General features: G+C 38.0%; 2 protein-coding genes across 2 annotated transcripts; one reads left to right on the plus strand and one right to left on the minus strand.

The window, feature by feature from the left end:
* Positions 1 to 639: 639 nt before the first annotated feature.
* LOC103964760 (ADP-ribosylation factor-like protein 5) lies at positions 640 to 3549 on the plus strand. Its single transcript, XM_009377732.3, has 3 exons — positions 640 to 887; positions 1150 to 1374; positions 3034 to 3549. The coding sequence occupies exons 2-3, from the start codon at positions 1183 to 1185 to the stop codon at positions 3391 to 3393; spliced, it is 552 nt and encodes a 183-aa protein (XP_009376007.1). The 5' UTR covers positions 640 to 887; positions 1150 to 1182; the 3' UTR covers positions 3394 to 3549.
* A 58-nt stretch (positions 3550 to 3607) lies between these two features.
* LOC103964759 (guanine nucleotide-binding protein subunit gamma 2-like) lies at positions 3608 to 7341 on the minus strand. Its single transcript, XM_009377731.3, has 4 exons — positions 6775 to 7341; positions 4136 to 4188; positions 3991 to 4035; positions 3608 to 3909 (listed from the first exon to the last, which is right to left on the minus strand). Exons 1-4 carry the CDS (start codon positions 6907 to 6909, stop codon positions 3825 to 3827), a joined length of 318 nt encoding a protein of 105 aa, XP_009376006.1. The 5' UTR covers positions 6910 to 7341; the 3' UTR covers positions 3608 to 3824.
* Positions 7342 to 16228: the final 8887 nt, after the last annotated feature.

Here is a 16228-nt window from a genome sequence, read left to right on the forward strand (position 1 = left end):
GGGGAGTGCTGCAGTCCTATTAGATTACAAATGTGATTGTGTAAATCCTAGTGTATCTAGGGATATCTTTGAATATTTCTTTTAGTAGTTAATATCCTATTAGAGTTGTAATCTTAAAAGGGTAAAGAATTAACTCTCTACTACTATAAATAAAGGCACAATGGGGTGGAATAAAACACACCTCACAATTACACATCTCTCTCTTCTCTCTACTAATGCCGCACCCCCTCTCTCTATGTCCTTATTCTAGTTCAGTAAATTAGGATTACAACTACTTATTTTTCATCTTTTTTTTAATTATTTTTCATATTATATAATGTTACATAATAGTGAACAATAATGTCAAAGAATCATACTAATCAACACACGTCATTATGTTGTCCCAAATAACCGTGCGGCCTCTTACACCACTTGCTGAACGGTTTGGTATTGTTGTACTTTGGAAAAAAACTGTTTCTGTTGTACTGTGAAAATAAGCTCATTTTTGCTGCTTCACGTTGTCAACTTTTTTTTCACCTAAAACTATGAAAATAAACTATTTGTAAATATTTACCAAACACTCTTTTTAAGCTCAATTTTTTTTATACCCACTTTTATATATCAAGTATTTTTGGTGGGTACTTCAACGACTAATCAAAAAATATTTAACAAAGGCGCTTCCTTTATCGCCTTCTCGCAAACACCGCTAAGCCTTCCCCATACAGATCGCAAAATTTCTGAAACCCCAAAGCTTTTGGGTGGATTACTGATCCAAACCCAAAATTAATCTCGGGGGTTTCTCTTGGTTCCAATCCTCCGCTTCCCGAACATCGGAAACCGCCCTTCCCCGCCGATCAACCGCCACCTCCTCCTCCATCTTTCACCCTTCCGCCAATACCCAAATCCAGGTTCGATCGTTTTCCTTTTCACCTTTTTTTAATTCTTGAAATGTTTCTGTTCATCGATCTGCTAATTTCGAATCGAAGCCACATTAGTTTGTCATCGTTATTTTTTGTTACTGTTTTTTTTTTTTTTTTTTAATCTTGATTTGACCAAACCATCCAGAATTAACACAGAAATCAATATATTCATGTAATTTATTTGTTTTTAGATGTTTTTCGATTTTAAATTTTCTTGTTTTTTTTTTCTGATAAATATTGGTTGTTGTAGGTAAAGTTTGGATTTTTGGGTTGGGGATAGAAGATGGGGGCATTCATTTCCAAGTTTTGGTTCATGTTGTTTCCTGCAAAAGAGTATAAGATAGTGGTAGTTGGGTTGGACAATGCTGGGAAGACCACTACTCTTTACAAATTACACTTGGGAGAGGTTGTCACCACGAACCCAACTGTAGGCAGCAACGTCGAAGAGCTTGTCTACAAGAACATTCGATTCGAGGTACCTTAGCCATTCCTCTCTCTTCTATGTTCTATTTTTTTCAATTTCGTTTACGGATGGTTATCCATTTTAGGATGGGTGAGTTTCTTGATCAAGTTAGGGTATTCTTGTGCGTGGTCGAGCTGTCGAGGGGTCCTTTTATCTGTGTTTATTGGATTCTTGTTGTTTTCTAACAACCTTTTTGGTAGACTTTTTAATACCGTATTTGGCTATTCATTTGAATTTCTCAGTTTCTTTTATTTTTTGTTCTTCTGATAGATATTTCGAGATAGCCATGCAGTTGATAGGGTTGTGTAAAGAAATCATCTTGCCCAATTGTTTGGTTTCTTAATAGTAACTAGATGTATCTGTTACTTTTCCTCAATTGCCTGCAGTTCCCCTACTGCTACTGATAATCCTACCCATGGCAATGCCTTTGACGGTAATCCTACTAATCAAACTCATTTAGTTAATGGAGTTATAGTTCACTGCAGTATTAAGGGGAGGAAATTGTTTGGTGAAATTTGTTTCTTTTAAGACTATCGGTGTTGTATTGGGAGATTTACAGCAGCATGCGCTTTTAGCCCTTTCCACAAATCTTATCCTCTGCACAAATCTTATCTGAAGCATAATAGTAGTAGCCTTTTCGTGGTAACTTTCAAAGTTGATTATCTGTTCTAATAATGAAGAGGAATGTTTTATTTTGGGTTGCAGAATTTTTTTAACCATTGGCATACAATGTGTTCAATCATTTTGTGTCAAGTACTTTAATAGGAAGTATACCATGCCTGACGCATTGAAAGGTTTAAGAGTTAACTGGAAACACACCAGTTGTTTTATATGTTCTAAAGCTCTCAAAGTTTAGGTATGTTTACCATGAGAGTACTTGACTCCAAGTGCTTGAACATTCTTTTGTGGAAGGATGATTAGAGTTGTTTTATGTTTTTGTTAAATATATTCATGGTCTTTATAAGAAATCATTCAGTTTCATTCATGTTGTTTATAACAGTTTTGATATGATGAATTTATTGAGAATGAAGAAACTAATGTTATAACAGTTGTTAGGATAGCGTAAATTTTACTTGGATTGTTTGTTCTAGTTGTTACTTTTTTTTTTTTTTTTTCAGTTTTATTCTAGTTACCTACTAGAGCCATGTGCGCGCGTGTGTCATCATTTGTACATCTAAAATGGCATAGATTTGATGCTGTGATATCTGGAGGATGTAGTTTTGGACAGGGCTAATTGTCCCTGCTGTGTTTCTGAAATATATGTCTTAACATGTCAAGCAACAATAACTCCACCTATACAGGAAGCATGAAATTTCAACATTACTTGCCAACTGAGCATGATAACTATGACTTTGCTGATGGTGATCAAAGAAGTGTAGAAAGGAATTGAATGTTGTCGTTAAAACTTAGAAGATAGTGACATCCTTCATGTATAGTGACATTGTTGGTCTGTGTCCAAGTCTTTTTAGCTCATTAAATATTTTGAGCTACCCCATTTAAATGATGCTCTACATCTCAGCTCGATCAAATGTTAGTCATGCTCTCAGATTTCTCTTCCCTTGCCATTTTCATTTCATTCTCTCTCATTCAAGGCATTATATCATGCTTAAGTTTTCTTGGTGTTAGACGCTAAGATCTAAAGAAGATACCTGCAAATCATGTCAATGACAGGTATGGGATCTTGGCGGACAAGAAAGGCTGAGGACTTCATGGGCAACATATTACCGTGGAACTCATGCTATCATTGCGGTTATAGACAGTACAGATAGGGCCAGAATTTCAATTATGAAAGATGAACTGTTCAGGTTGCTGGCACATGAGGATCTTCAACATTCTGTTGTACTGGTTTTTGCAAATAAACAAGACCTCAAGGATGCAATGACCCCAGCAGAGATCACCGACACGCTCTCTCTTCACAGCATCAAGAATCATGACTGGCACATCCAAGCCTGTTGTGCCCTCACAGGAGAAGGGCTGTATGATGGTCTAGGTTGGATTGCCCAGCACGTTACAGGGAAAGCGCCCACTTGAAGAAACGAGCACAAGAGAGATTTTTTCAAATATCTGGGGTTTCGAGGCCGAGTGATGTAATGGTGTCAGTTGTGTATCATCTAAAGCTATTTGCTCTGAGCAACTTTGTAGATTGTTTCCAATTTCAATTGCTTGAAGAATATTTTACCTTCTGAATCATTAGGCATTTCGTTAAACAATACAATGTGCCTGGAAAATTGTCATCCTCTGCCGATACAGTGAAGCATTTTGATTGAAAAATTGTTAACATTCTGCACATTTGCCTTAAATTAAAGACTCCCATATGAAAGCATTGCCATAAATTGTCATCTGCACAAAGAAACTTTTTGCGGAACATTTGCGGGTAACAGTAATCACAAAATCTTTAAAATGTCCTAATTGAAGCCTGTGTGAACAAACGAAGATGGAAGCCTGGAACACAGCAAGAATCATCACAATATCCAGCATCTGCAACCTTTCGAGTCTTGGGGGCCTTCGAACCATCGATCCCAGAATGGATTAAGAGGGCCGTGTGTTCTGTCAATCACAAGAGGATGAAAATCAGAAATGATGGGGAAGTTAACGAAAAAACGCGAACAAGTAGAATAGAGGTGTTACATTGGGAGTAATGGATCAGGCCTTGTTTCTGCACTGTTTAGTATTCTGGAGCACAAACAAAGTTGGTAAACATATTGATCACATTCAAAACTAGGTTTCTAGAAAGAAAAAAAGCCAAATATTCTAAAGTCGCTTCCTTGCTTACTCCTTGCATGCAGATGATGCCTTATCCATCTTTTCAAGTTGCTCCAGTTCTTCCTGCAGAAACAAAATGAGGAGACAAAAAATCCATTCAGCAGCCTTCATGATGACGTCATGCTGATAAATCATGACAAACAAACACGCCCACAACAAGCTGCTGACTCCCTTTTTCGGGGTGCCTTTTGATTACCAAATCACATAACTAGAAAAGCCCAACAAAAAGAGAGGAAAAAAAAATAAAGCAATAACCACTATAAATCTCCAATTCCCAAGTAAACCTAATGTGAAAAGTGTCACTAGATGCTTGCCATAAAAATTCGGGGTCATGGGAGGCTAAAACATGTCACTAGATGCTTGACAATGACGAGTGGTAGATAAGCTTTATTATAGAAACGTTTGAGAAGCCAATAAGTTCCGAAAGCAAAATTTTAACACAATCACATTTCAAACTTTTTGACCAGAACATTTTGTATGCCTCGCTCTTTCCTCAAGGTGCCCTACCCACATGGTGGAAGAGTGAGTAATGAAACTCAAACATCTTAAGCATTAGTTGCTTCCGAAGACAGAGGAATATGGAGTTGCATTTCTTAAAAGAACATATGCTTTGTAACTTGCAAGAGCATGCGGCATCAATTGAGATAATGAAAGCTTTATTAGACCACCTCTCAAACCAAAACTTGAAAATAACTCCAGACATGACTTTCCCACCAATATATGTGTGGTTGCTCGTCAAACCAAAATGATGGCAGCAAGTTTAACAACTTGTACCAATATAAGTGGTTTCAAAAATCTTATCTGAAGCATAACGTTAGCAGCAAGTTTGACAACTTTTAGCCACAGACAATGACACCAATAATAGCAGTTGCTCCTAGGTTAGTGGATGGAGTGTTCTAACGGTCAAAAGTCCAAAGAGGTTAAAATATCCAAACATAAATGTAACAAATTCATAATTTTTCTACTCAGCACACGAGAAGCCATCTTTCCAAGTACTCTAATACCATTTAACTAGCCTTTATCATTTCTGTGAACTTTACAGCTGAAAAGTTGAAACTTAGGTGAGAGGTACTCTGAATGTTGGTAGCTCTGGCCAAGTTGACTATTACAAACCTCCTGTTATTCATACAGCCTCAGGAAACTTTAAGATAGCATTGGAGATTGCTAGATTCAACCGAGTGTTCTGCCATTTAAGCTATTTGACTCCAGTTCTTCTCGTGATAAATAGGTACTTATTATGTTGCTAATTTTTTTCAATTTTATTCTAGTTTTCAGTTGTCAACAATTTGATAGGTCATGCATTTTCACACATCTGGTTGAAACCTTATTCCCCAACACCCCTGGTTATCTTTTCAATTCAATAAAATTTTGTCTTCAAGAACAACTTAAAGACAAAAATCTTGTAGTCTTGCACCGCATTTTCAGTTATCAAAACAATTTGACAACAAGACAACCATCAAAAGCATTAACTTCAGAGTTTGATGTAAGGGACTGAAATATGTATACAACGCATGCCAAACAAATGAGCCACCGTACAAAGTGTAAAGCTCAACGATTCACTTCTCAAAAGTTAAAAGTGAGCAAATAAAATAAAAGGAAAACTAATGAAAAGGACTTGAAAACTTTGAGTTTTAACGATAAGGACAAAATAAAAGGTAAAGTGAATAGTACCATGATTGACTTTTTAGTGTAAAAATGTGGTTTTTCGTTAAAGTAAGCAGTACCGTGGGCTTTTCGTTAAAACTCCCTAAAATAAAATACAAGGTACACCTCTTAGCTGTAAAGTTTATCATGCTTTCATTACCAACAAAATCAATCAGTTGTTCACAAGAAACATGTACTCACCCAATGCAAAGCGAACTCAACACCAAAGAGTCCTGGACCAACCACGTCCATTATCCGATTATTAATATATTATCTATCTATTGTGAATCAAATTGCCCTTGTGCACATGTGATAAGGAACTATAACAACCGAGAAGGCAATCAACTATTCCTAATGCAAACGTACGTAATAACTAGACAACGACTAATAACTCCTAAAATTTCCAAATTTTGCAAAAAATATGGATAGAAAGGGGTCACATGGCCGCAATCGGAAAACCTGATGAAGAGGGTCATATTTAATAGAACAACAACCCTCATAAATTTTGGGTAACAATGAATAAGAGGGTCACATGGCTGCAATAGGCAAAGCTGAGAATACACTCAAAAGCGTGAAGCATAAACTTCCCAAACGCTCACATTACACTACAGAACTAGGAAACCAAGCCTACGGATTGAAAAAACAGGACCACAATCTAGTAAACAATCAAATCAAACCAATCGTTTCGAACTCTGCAACCATTTTAACACATTCACCAGAAACCTAACAATTCTACTAAATGATTTTTTAATCAATTCCCAATCCTACATTCCATCATCGACTCTCTAAACCTTCAAACTCCAAGCAAACGAACAGAAAATCCAGTGACCGTACAAATCCAGCAGCTAATTGAATTCAACCTTAAAAATTGGATATTCTCACTATCTCACTGGCACATGCATCCAATCACACTCAGAAACGAAACATAAGACAATCAAAATCCAACAACATAAGACGAACTCAAATTCCCAATATCATAGACAAAGTAAAAAGAATCACACTGACCTCTAAGAATCTAGTTTCTTGCTCGAGCCGCTTCAACTCGGCATGTATCCTGTGCTTCCCTCTGGTATCGGCGGCGGACAAAGACTGCAGCCGTAGGGTTGTTGGGCTCAATGTTTCCGACCTATCCGATTGCATCGTATCGCAGAACCCACTAAAGCTTCAAACTGTCTAGCAAAAACCCAGTTGCAAAAACCAACATATATCACAAAGAAACAATTTGATCACCGCAGAAACGCCATCGGAGTGGAAACCAACGACAACCCAGAGAACTTCATGGACCCCACAATCAATTTCTCACCAGAGACACAAAGCCCTTTTGCAAAGGAACGGATCTACTAGTTAAAGAGAAAGGGACAGAAACAGAGAGTTTGCGTTTTTTGGGTTTGGCTGTTTTGGAAGGGAAATAAAGGGAGGGGAAGAAGCTATTTTTCTTTCTTTGTGTTTTAGTTGTCTGGTAGTGGAGGGAGTGTTGGATGAAAGCTGGTTTTCTTTTTTCCACCTTTACAATTTTCTCTCTTTTTTGTCTCTTTTTCTCTCTCTGCTTTTTACTCTCTCTCTCTCTCTCTGCTCTGTAGTCCAAGGAGGCATAGACTCGTACAGATTCGTTACTTCGTTGTGCAGCCCCACGCGGCGTTTATTTGCCCACTTTGCGCCCTGTAATTGGGGATGTTTGCGCGCATGGTACTGTGGGCTTGGACAGGACAATTTTTTGCTCACGCGTTTTGGTACTAGAATGTAGACAGGGGAAGAGAGTACGCGGGAACCATTACTTGTTCGTTGGTGTTGGAAGAGACCAACTTATACGGAAGCGGAACCGGTTTGTCCCTATTGTGGCATTTTGATTATTGGATATTATGTGGTCGTAAATTTTTTAAATGTAAATTCTTCTCGTGTTAAGAGACATTAAATGGATTTTAAAACGGATGTTTGTGAACTGAGATATGCAAGTTTCTCTAGTGATGGTGTAGGTTATCCCGTATTGTCGATCAAGACAATTTTATTTATGTGACAGTGTGGTATAATGAAATTATGTTCCACAGAAGAAGCCTGTAAAGTGGTTTTCAATAGAAGGTCAATTGTTTTTTCAGTATATGATCAAGTGGCTAAGAGCAATTACTTCCGCATTCAAGGGATTCAGATTTACCTCCTTCAATATTGTTTCTACGAATAGAAAAAAAAAATGCACCTAATACATGTACAATTATGGCACGTTTACATACCCGTAATCGAAATCAATTTACAGAATTGGATTCCGATTACGGCATACACCTTTGTTTACATAATCTTGGGGAATCAAAATACATGTGGGGTCAACACGCATTATGAAAATAATTTATTTATGTAAGGGCAATTTAGTAATCAACCTAGGTTATCCCCTATTGTCGATCAAGACAATTTTATTTATGTGACAATGTGGTATAATGACATTATGTTCCACAGAAGAAGACTATAAAGTGGTTTTTAATAGAAGGTCAATTGTTTTTTCAGTATACGATCAAGTATCTAAGAGCAATTACTTTTGCATTCAAGGGATTCGGATTTACCTCCTTCAATATTGTTTCTACGAATAGAAAAAAAAAATGCACCTAATACATGTACAATTAATCTTTCATTCCGGCACGTTCACTCCCTTCAGATGAGTATTTGACGTAAGTAGATAGGATGGCCAGTGAACTGAAGAATAAGTTGAAATGTGCAAAATCCAACATCAAGATCCAAACCTTGCATCCTTCAGGTATCGTTTGGTATGCAGACGGGACGGGACGGGACGGAACGGGACAGGACGGAAAGGAACAGAGCGGGAGCAAAGATTCCCTCGGATGGAAACAAGGAGGAAGAAGAAGGAGACGGAGAGGTTATAATTTTGTGTTCCACGGATGTGGAACGAGTCGTTCCAGGGGGTGAGGTGGAACGAAAATTCACCCAAAACTCGTCCCGTGGAACAACTCATTCCACCCGTTTTAGGCGCACCAAACGTGGGACGGAACACCTTGTCCCACTCTGTTCTGTCTCATCCCACGTACCAAACGGTACCTCAGTGACCTATTTGGGCCCATGAGAATGGCATCACGTGTCCAACTCACGATTAGGCTTGAGTTTCTTAGACCAAAGTATGTCATTTACTACGTTTTTGTGAACTTAAACTGGGTAAAAGTCATGAGATTCGATTTGTGAGCCAAGATCTTGAATTCATGATTTGCACAAACGATTAATGAGAAATACGTCAACAACATACCTTGATAATTAGTCGTGAATCGTCTACAATCTATTTTCTGAACAATTTGTAGATGAGGCGTCAATGTGCCCAACAAAAAAAAAAAAAAAAAAAAAAAGATTTTTCTCTCTATCTTGTTGCAAGTTAAAACATAATCCATATTTTTCCTTAATGCACACATTATATATGTATGTGAAACGATAATAGGCCTAGGCCCCTTCTGCAACTCCATCATATGTAGCATGTTGCTTTACAAAATTGTTAGCACTACACGTATTCAAATTTCTGAGAGCAATTGTTTTGAAAGAAAATTGGGTAAAATACAAAAAACTACCTCAACTATTGGGGTCACAATAGTTTCATACCTCATCTTTTAAAATTGGCAATGTCATACCCCATCTTACGAATTTGTGACAATGTCATACCTCCGTCAATTTTTCTGTTAAGTGCTGACGTGGCTTGATTCGAGACCTACTTTCTATTAAAAAATTATTAAAAACTAAAAAACAATTATTTAATATTTTTTAAATATTAAAATAATAATAAAAAGTAGGAAAAAAAAAAAACCTCATTTCATCCGTCCCCTCCCCCCCTCCTCCCTCCTCCCTCCTCTCCCCCCATCTTCATCTTCATCTTCTTCCCCCACCTGCAAATCCCAAAAAATAAAAAATAAAAAAAAAACCCAGATCCCGTCGGCAGGATCTTGGGTGCACAGAGAAAATGGAGGATGTGTACGGAAGAGGATGTGGAGAATGGATGAGAGTGGTGGATTTAGGGCTTGATGGGTTTTTTTTTTTTTTCCCTCTTCTTCTTCTTCCTCCTTTTTCTCTTCTTCCGTAGGGGAGTTGATGGTTTTCAAAAATTTTTTTTTTTTTTTTTCCTTCCTCCTTTTTTTCCTCTTCTTCTTTCTTCTTTCCTCCTTCTCCTTCTCCTTCTTCTTCTTCTTCCGTAGGGGAGGGGGGTGTTGATGGGTTTTCAAATTTTTTTTCTTTTTTCTTCCTCCTCCTTTTCTTCTTCTTCCTCCTTCTCATTCTCCCTTCTTCTTCTTCCGCGCCGACACTGTGGGGGGGGGGGGAGGTATTTTTTTTTCCCTTCTTCCTTTTTTTTTCCTCTTCTTCTTCCTCCTCCTCCTCCTCCTCCTCCTCCTTCTCCTTCTTGTTCTTCCACAGGGGGGGTTGTTGGTTTTCAAAATATTTTTTTTTTTTTTTGGGTTTGCAGGTGGGGGGAAGGAAAATGAAGATGGGGAGAAGAGAGAGGAGGGGGGAGGGGGGGAGGGACGAACTAATGGTGTTTTTTTTTTTTTTTTTTTTTTTACTTTTTATTATTATTTTAATATTTAAATAATATTAAATAATTGGGTTAAGTACAAAAAACTACCTCAAGTATGGGTCAAATGACACTTTTCATACCTCATCTTTTAAAATTGACAATGTCATACCTCATCTTACGAATTTGTGTCAATGTTATACCTTCCGTTAGCTTGGCCGTTTATTTCTCAGTTAAATGCTGACGTGGCTTGATCTGGGACCCATTTTATTAAAAAATTAATAAAAAAATTATTAAAAACAAAAAAAATCATTTAATATTATTTAAATATTAAAATAATAAAAAAAAGTACATAAAAAAATAAAAACAAACAGCCATTATCTTCCCTCTCCTTTCGTGTATCTCCCCCTCTCTCTTCCCCATCATCTTCCTGCAACCCAGCAACCCAGAAAAGAAGAAGGAGAAAGAAGAAGAAGAAGAAGAGAAAAAAAAAAAAAAAAAAAAAAAAAAAAACAGCAGCAAACCCGTCCACTCCCACCCAACCCCACCCCCCCCCAACCTAACCCGCAGAAGAAGAAGAAGAAGAAGAAGAAGAAGAAGAAGAGGGAAGCAGAAGAAGAGAGAAGAAAAAAAAAAAAAAAAAAAAAAAAAAAAAAAAAAAAACCCAGTTCGTCCCCCTGCAGAAGAAGAAGAAGAAGAAGAAGAGGGAAGAAGAAGAAGAGGGAAGAAAAAAAAAAAAAAAAAAAAGTCCCCAGTTCATCCCGTGCAGAAGAAGAAGAAGAAGAAGAAAAAAAAAAAAAAGTCCCCAGTTCATCCCGTGCAGAAGAAGAAGAAGAAGAAGAAAAAAAAAAAAAAAAAAAAAAAAGTCCCCAGTTCATCCCGTGCAGAAGAAGAAGAAGAAGAAAAAAAAAAAAAAAAAAAAAAAAAAAAAAAAAAAAACAAACAGCAGCAACCCAGTTCGCCCCCCTCACACCCACCCTCTCCTCTCCACACCCATTCCCCCACCCCCCCTCTCCACCCCTCCCCCCCCCCCGGACCCCCGCCGCCCCATTTTCTCCTCGCCCAGGAGAATGGGTTTTTTTTTTCTGGTTTTTTTTTTTTTTTTTTTTTTTTAGGGGTTGTAGATAGTGGGTGCGAGGTTGGGGTGCGAAGGTGGGGAGGTTGGGTGCGTGGGTGTGGGGAGAAGAGGGGGTGAGGAGCAAGGAAAACAAATTGGTTTTTTTTTTTTTTTTTTTTCTCTTCTGTTTTTCTGGGTTGTAGTTGCAGAAAGGGGAAGAAGATGAAGATGGGGAGAAGGGAGAGAGGGGGGGGGAAGGGAGATTGACGTTGGTTTTTTTTTTTTTTTTTTTTTTAATAATTTTTTTATTATTTTAATATTTAAATAATATTAAATGATTTTTTGTTTTTAATAATTTTTTAATAAAAATGGGTCCCAGATCAAGCCACGTCAGCATTTAACTGAGAATAAACGGCCAAACTAACGGAAGGTATAACATTGACACAAATTCGTAAGATGAGGTATGACATTGTCAATTTTAAAAGATGAGGTATGAAAGTGTCATTTGACCCATACTTGAGGTAGTTTTTGTAATTAACCCTAAATAATTTTTTTTAGTTTTTAATAATATTTTAATGATTTTTTAATAGAAAGTGGACCCGAATCAAGCCACGTCAACACTTAACATAAAAACTAACAGAAAAATTAACGGAGGTATGACATTGTCACAAATTCGTAAGATGGGATATGACATTGTCAATTTTAAAAGATAAGGTATGAAACTGTCGTGACCCCAATAGTTGAGGTAGTTTTTTGAACTTTACCCAAGAAAATTATATCTGTTATGAAATGAGGTCCACTATATAGTGTGTTGCCATATGTTTTTAACAATTAGTTTTCTACTTATGGTATAACTTTTTCAATGCTAATGTCTCATGAAAACTATAACAACCCGTCCCTAATTTTACAATTTTATTAATTTTAAAATAGTGAATTGACGAAAATACCCCTAGTGGTGAGATTGTTGACTTTCATTGACCGTCATTTCGTGAAGCGTATAAGCTATTATTTTATCGTATTTTTGAAGTACTTGACGGTACAAACACATAGGCGCAAGAGGAATCAAAATCAAAGTTACGATGGAGGTTTTACGTAACCACAAATCCGAAAAATACTATTGTGAAAATTACTATTTTATATTTTATATATCTTTCATAATTATTATATTATTATTTTAATAATAAAATAGCCCATCCCTAATTTAAAGGTTTTTATAAATTTAAAGGTGTGATTTTACCAAAATGCCCCTCGTGGCAAAAACTTTGACTTTTGTTGACCATATTTTTGTATCACGTAAGACTCATTTCCTTGGTGTATTCTTGTAGTACTCGTCGATATGAACGCGTGGGTGCAAACAGAATGTAATTCGGAGTTATAATGAAGATTCTACGAACCTTTAAATGTTGAGGGCATTTTGGTAAATTGACATTTAGAACACATTTGAAATTGGTTGTGTGCCATGTGGGGCCCACAGATTGGTCCTCATTTTTCTGGATTCTTCTTTTCCTCTTCTTCTTCTTTCTCCCATTACTCTCCCTTTTGTTCACTCTTCTTCACCGAGCCTTCCCACCATCACCAACCAACAATTTTTCTAACAAAACTCGATGAAGTCACTGTCATCAAGTTTATCTCACCATTACGAACATAAATCCAACTTTAGTTTCATGAAATCACTGCCCAGATGCGAATATTGAAGCCACTATTTGGAACTAATACTTTGTCGCGACTTTCAAGCCATATCTGGTTGGATCTTGAACTCCAAATAGGTATAAATTGATTACTCATGCTTCGTAGATGAATTTTCATATTTGGATTGTCGATTTTCGTTAAGAATTGGAGAAGTTATCAATGTTTAAAGTTTACCCAATTTCTGGCAACCTCCACGGTTTTCAAGCCATTTTACGGCCAAACCACGGCGAGTTAGCGGTTGTGAAGTGTGACATCCCATCCGAAAATATTAAAACGTACATGTGAATTGTCAACTTTGCCCCTAGTTCGTTTTTTTTTTGACGTAATTGGTTGTTTTGTGTGTGTGGCATGTGTTGGACCACACCCACACCTGCACACACACTGTCTCACTCTCCCTCTTCCTCTGTCACTTTCCTTGTCTCTCTCTCTCCCTCGAGTCCTCTATTCTTCTTCTTCTTCCTGCAACGTACGGACACACACACAACTAAACCAAATCATCACAGATCGAAGAAACTAAGGCCATATTCGAGCTCGTGAAGCTCGTGGGAGTACAGCTGTACCATTTCCAGGTGAGAAACCAGTCGTTTTCACGTCGATTTCTTAAGCTCCGATTTGAGTACTGTTCATGCAAATTTAACCTAGCTAGTTTTTGGGATTTTGAAGCTTGTAGTTGTGTTTGTGAGGTTCCCAGGAGCCTTGGAGTGCTTCGTTGGACAAATTTGGACGTCGGGAAAGCTTGGTTCGAAGTTGGCCGGTTTTTGAGTTTGAAGACAGGTATGATCGCGTGGTTTTTAGCCTTTAAAAGTAGTCTATCGTGATTCTCCTAGGTCTAAGCTTCATGTTGGTTCAAGAATCATGAAAATTGGTTGAAAAACGAAGGAGAATAGTGAGTTTAAAGTTTTCCCAGTTTTCCGGTGACCGGAGTCCGGCGAGGGTAGGCCGGAGAAGAAACAGGAATATTCCGTTAATTTTAACGGAATATTCCTAACGGCAGTAACAGTATCCGGTTAAGTTTAACGGAATATTCCGGAGTTTTAACGGAATATTCCTGACGGCGTCAATTGACACCGTCAGTGTGCACGGCACGTGGCCGCGCGTGGGGGCGCGTAGGTCCGTGCCTATTTTGGCGCGTGGGGGCGCGTGAGAGGTCCAAAAATTATTTTAAAAATATGGTTGTGATCCTGAGGTTGTGTAGAAGCACGTTGGTATATTCATTTGTCCATTTTGAGCAAAGTATGAGAAGTTATTTTGAACGGAAGGTTATGTGCTTTAAAGTTAACATTTTTATAGTTAATTCGCATATAGGTGATTCATATCCCGAGGACGAGCGTGCACACTAGAGGCAAGGGGGCTACGACCCTTCCACATACCAGTAAGTGGGCTTTTGGTTTTCCGTATATTCCTATATACATATAATTCCCAGAAATTAGTATAAATGCTTATTCGTTATATGCCGTTTCTTTTATAATTGGTGGCTATGCATGATTAGTTGCATCTACGTTTATTTATAAATTCAGTTATGTGTATGTATATATATTTAATGGTGCTGTGGAGGCACAGGTAAGTGCCAGGTAAGCGTTATTTCATATATGCATTCAATAGTGATTAGAGATGCTTAGAGAGCTCATAATCTGCACCCCCGGTGTTAGTGCTCCCGCCCAGAGTAGGGCACAGTCCTTCACGTGTTGTTCACCTCCCGCACCACACGCTCAGCTTGGATCCAAGTTAGGTGCACAGTCCTGTTGTACAGACCACTATAGGTGGTTCCGACTCGTAGGTGACCCGCGATTATTCGCACAGTCTTCACGTGATCGTAGCACTAGAGCGTTTATATGTATCGCACCCAGGCCTGTCGTACAGACCACTATAGGTGGTTCCGACTCGTGGGCAGGTTTAGTTGTTGAGATGGAGATTTGAGCTCTAGATTCAGCCGTACAGGTCACTTTAGGTGACTCCGGCTGCCAGTGATAAGTTATTGACACGGTTTATACCTGAGCGCTTGCATGTTATTATGAGGCTTTGAGCATGACGGCATACCTTTGAGCATGATGGCATACCCTTGAGCATATTTGGCATATTTATACCTACGTATATATGTTTATTTTCTGGGAAGTATACAGGTTTTACGGCGAGGGGTTAGAATGTATTTTATGAAATGGTTTTCAAAGAATTTGTTTTTGCCCACTCACGCTTTTGTTTTGCGCCCCTCCAGGTTCTAGTAGCTTAGCGGGTTCGGTGGTTTTCCCAGAGGGCGTCCCGGCATTTCTGACAGACACGCACCGATATAGGGTCACCTTCGGGTGCACTATTGTTGTATCTTTTCTTTGGACTGCTGTAGTCTTTAGGCTCTGAATTCAGCGTCTCACTTTCGCTAGCACTTATTTTATCACATTACATATGCTAGTTTTAAATTATTCGTACTTTTATATTATTTCCTTTAGCTTCCGCACTGTGCACATGGCTACGTCACCTCCACGTGACGGCCAGCATGCCCTGATCTCGGTTGGGGTGTGTCATGAAGGGTACCAATTTGTTCATCTCGTTTCAAGGTATGATTTTCTTTGAATCACTCAATTTTGTTGAGTATTGACAAAGTTATGGATGTTTAAAGTTTTCCAGTTTCTTAGCGAGTTCCTTAGTTTTCTCGCAAACCAATCACCTCCAAACCATTTTCCGACCATCTTAGGCCACCATTTGGCTTTCAAATAGGTATAAACTTGTTCTAGACTTCCCTATCTTCATTTTGATATATTATGGGTCAAATTTAGTTGAGAAATGATAGAGATATGGCCATTTGAAGATTGCCCAAATTTCAGCCCATTAAACCCAGATTTCAGCGGGTTTTCTGATGGGCCAGGTTGCCATGACGCGTTGACCCATCGACCCGACCCGGTCAAAATATTCTTTGGAATCCTTATGAAATATTCAAATTGACTTTATGAAATTTCATATCTACTTTTGATATGGCATTCATCGTACATCCATATATACTGGGAAGTAAATTATGTTATCGGTACGAACTTGTAACATGTACGGATAATAGTCGCAATATGTTATTGCTCTTCCACCATCATCATGACTATCAACTTCTCAACCAAACGTAATGTATGGTAGAATAATGGATATTGTAACGAATTATAAAATATGACAGTCTCAGACGTGATGAAGTCATGCGCTAATTGTCTCCACCATGATATCCTTTCTATTTGCAATAATGGTATTATCTC

Source organism: the organism of the source record quoted next, unplaced genomic scaffold, assembly GCF_019419815.1.
Source record: "Pyrus x bretschneideri cultivar Hongxiangsu unplaced genomic scaffold, Pyrus_bretschneideri_v1 Contig21, whole genome shotgun sequence".
NCBI lineage: Eukaryota > Viridiplantae > Streptophyta > Magnoliopsida > Rosales > Rosaceae > Pyrus > Pyrus x bretschneideri.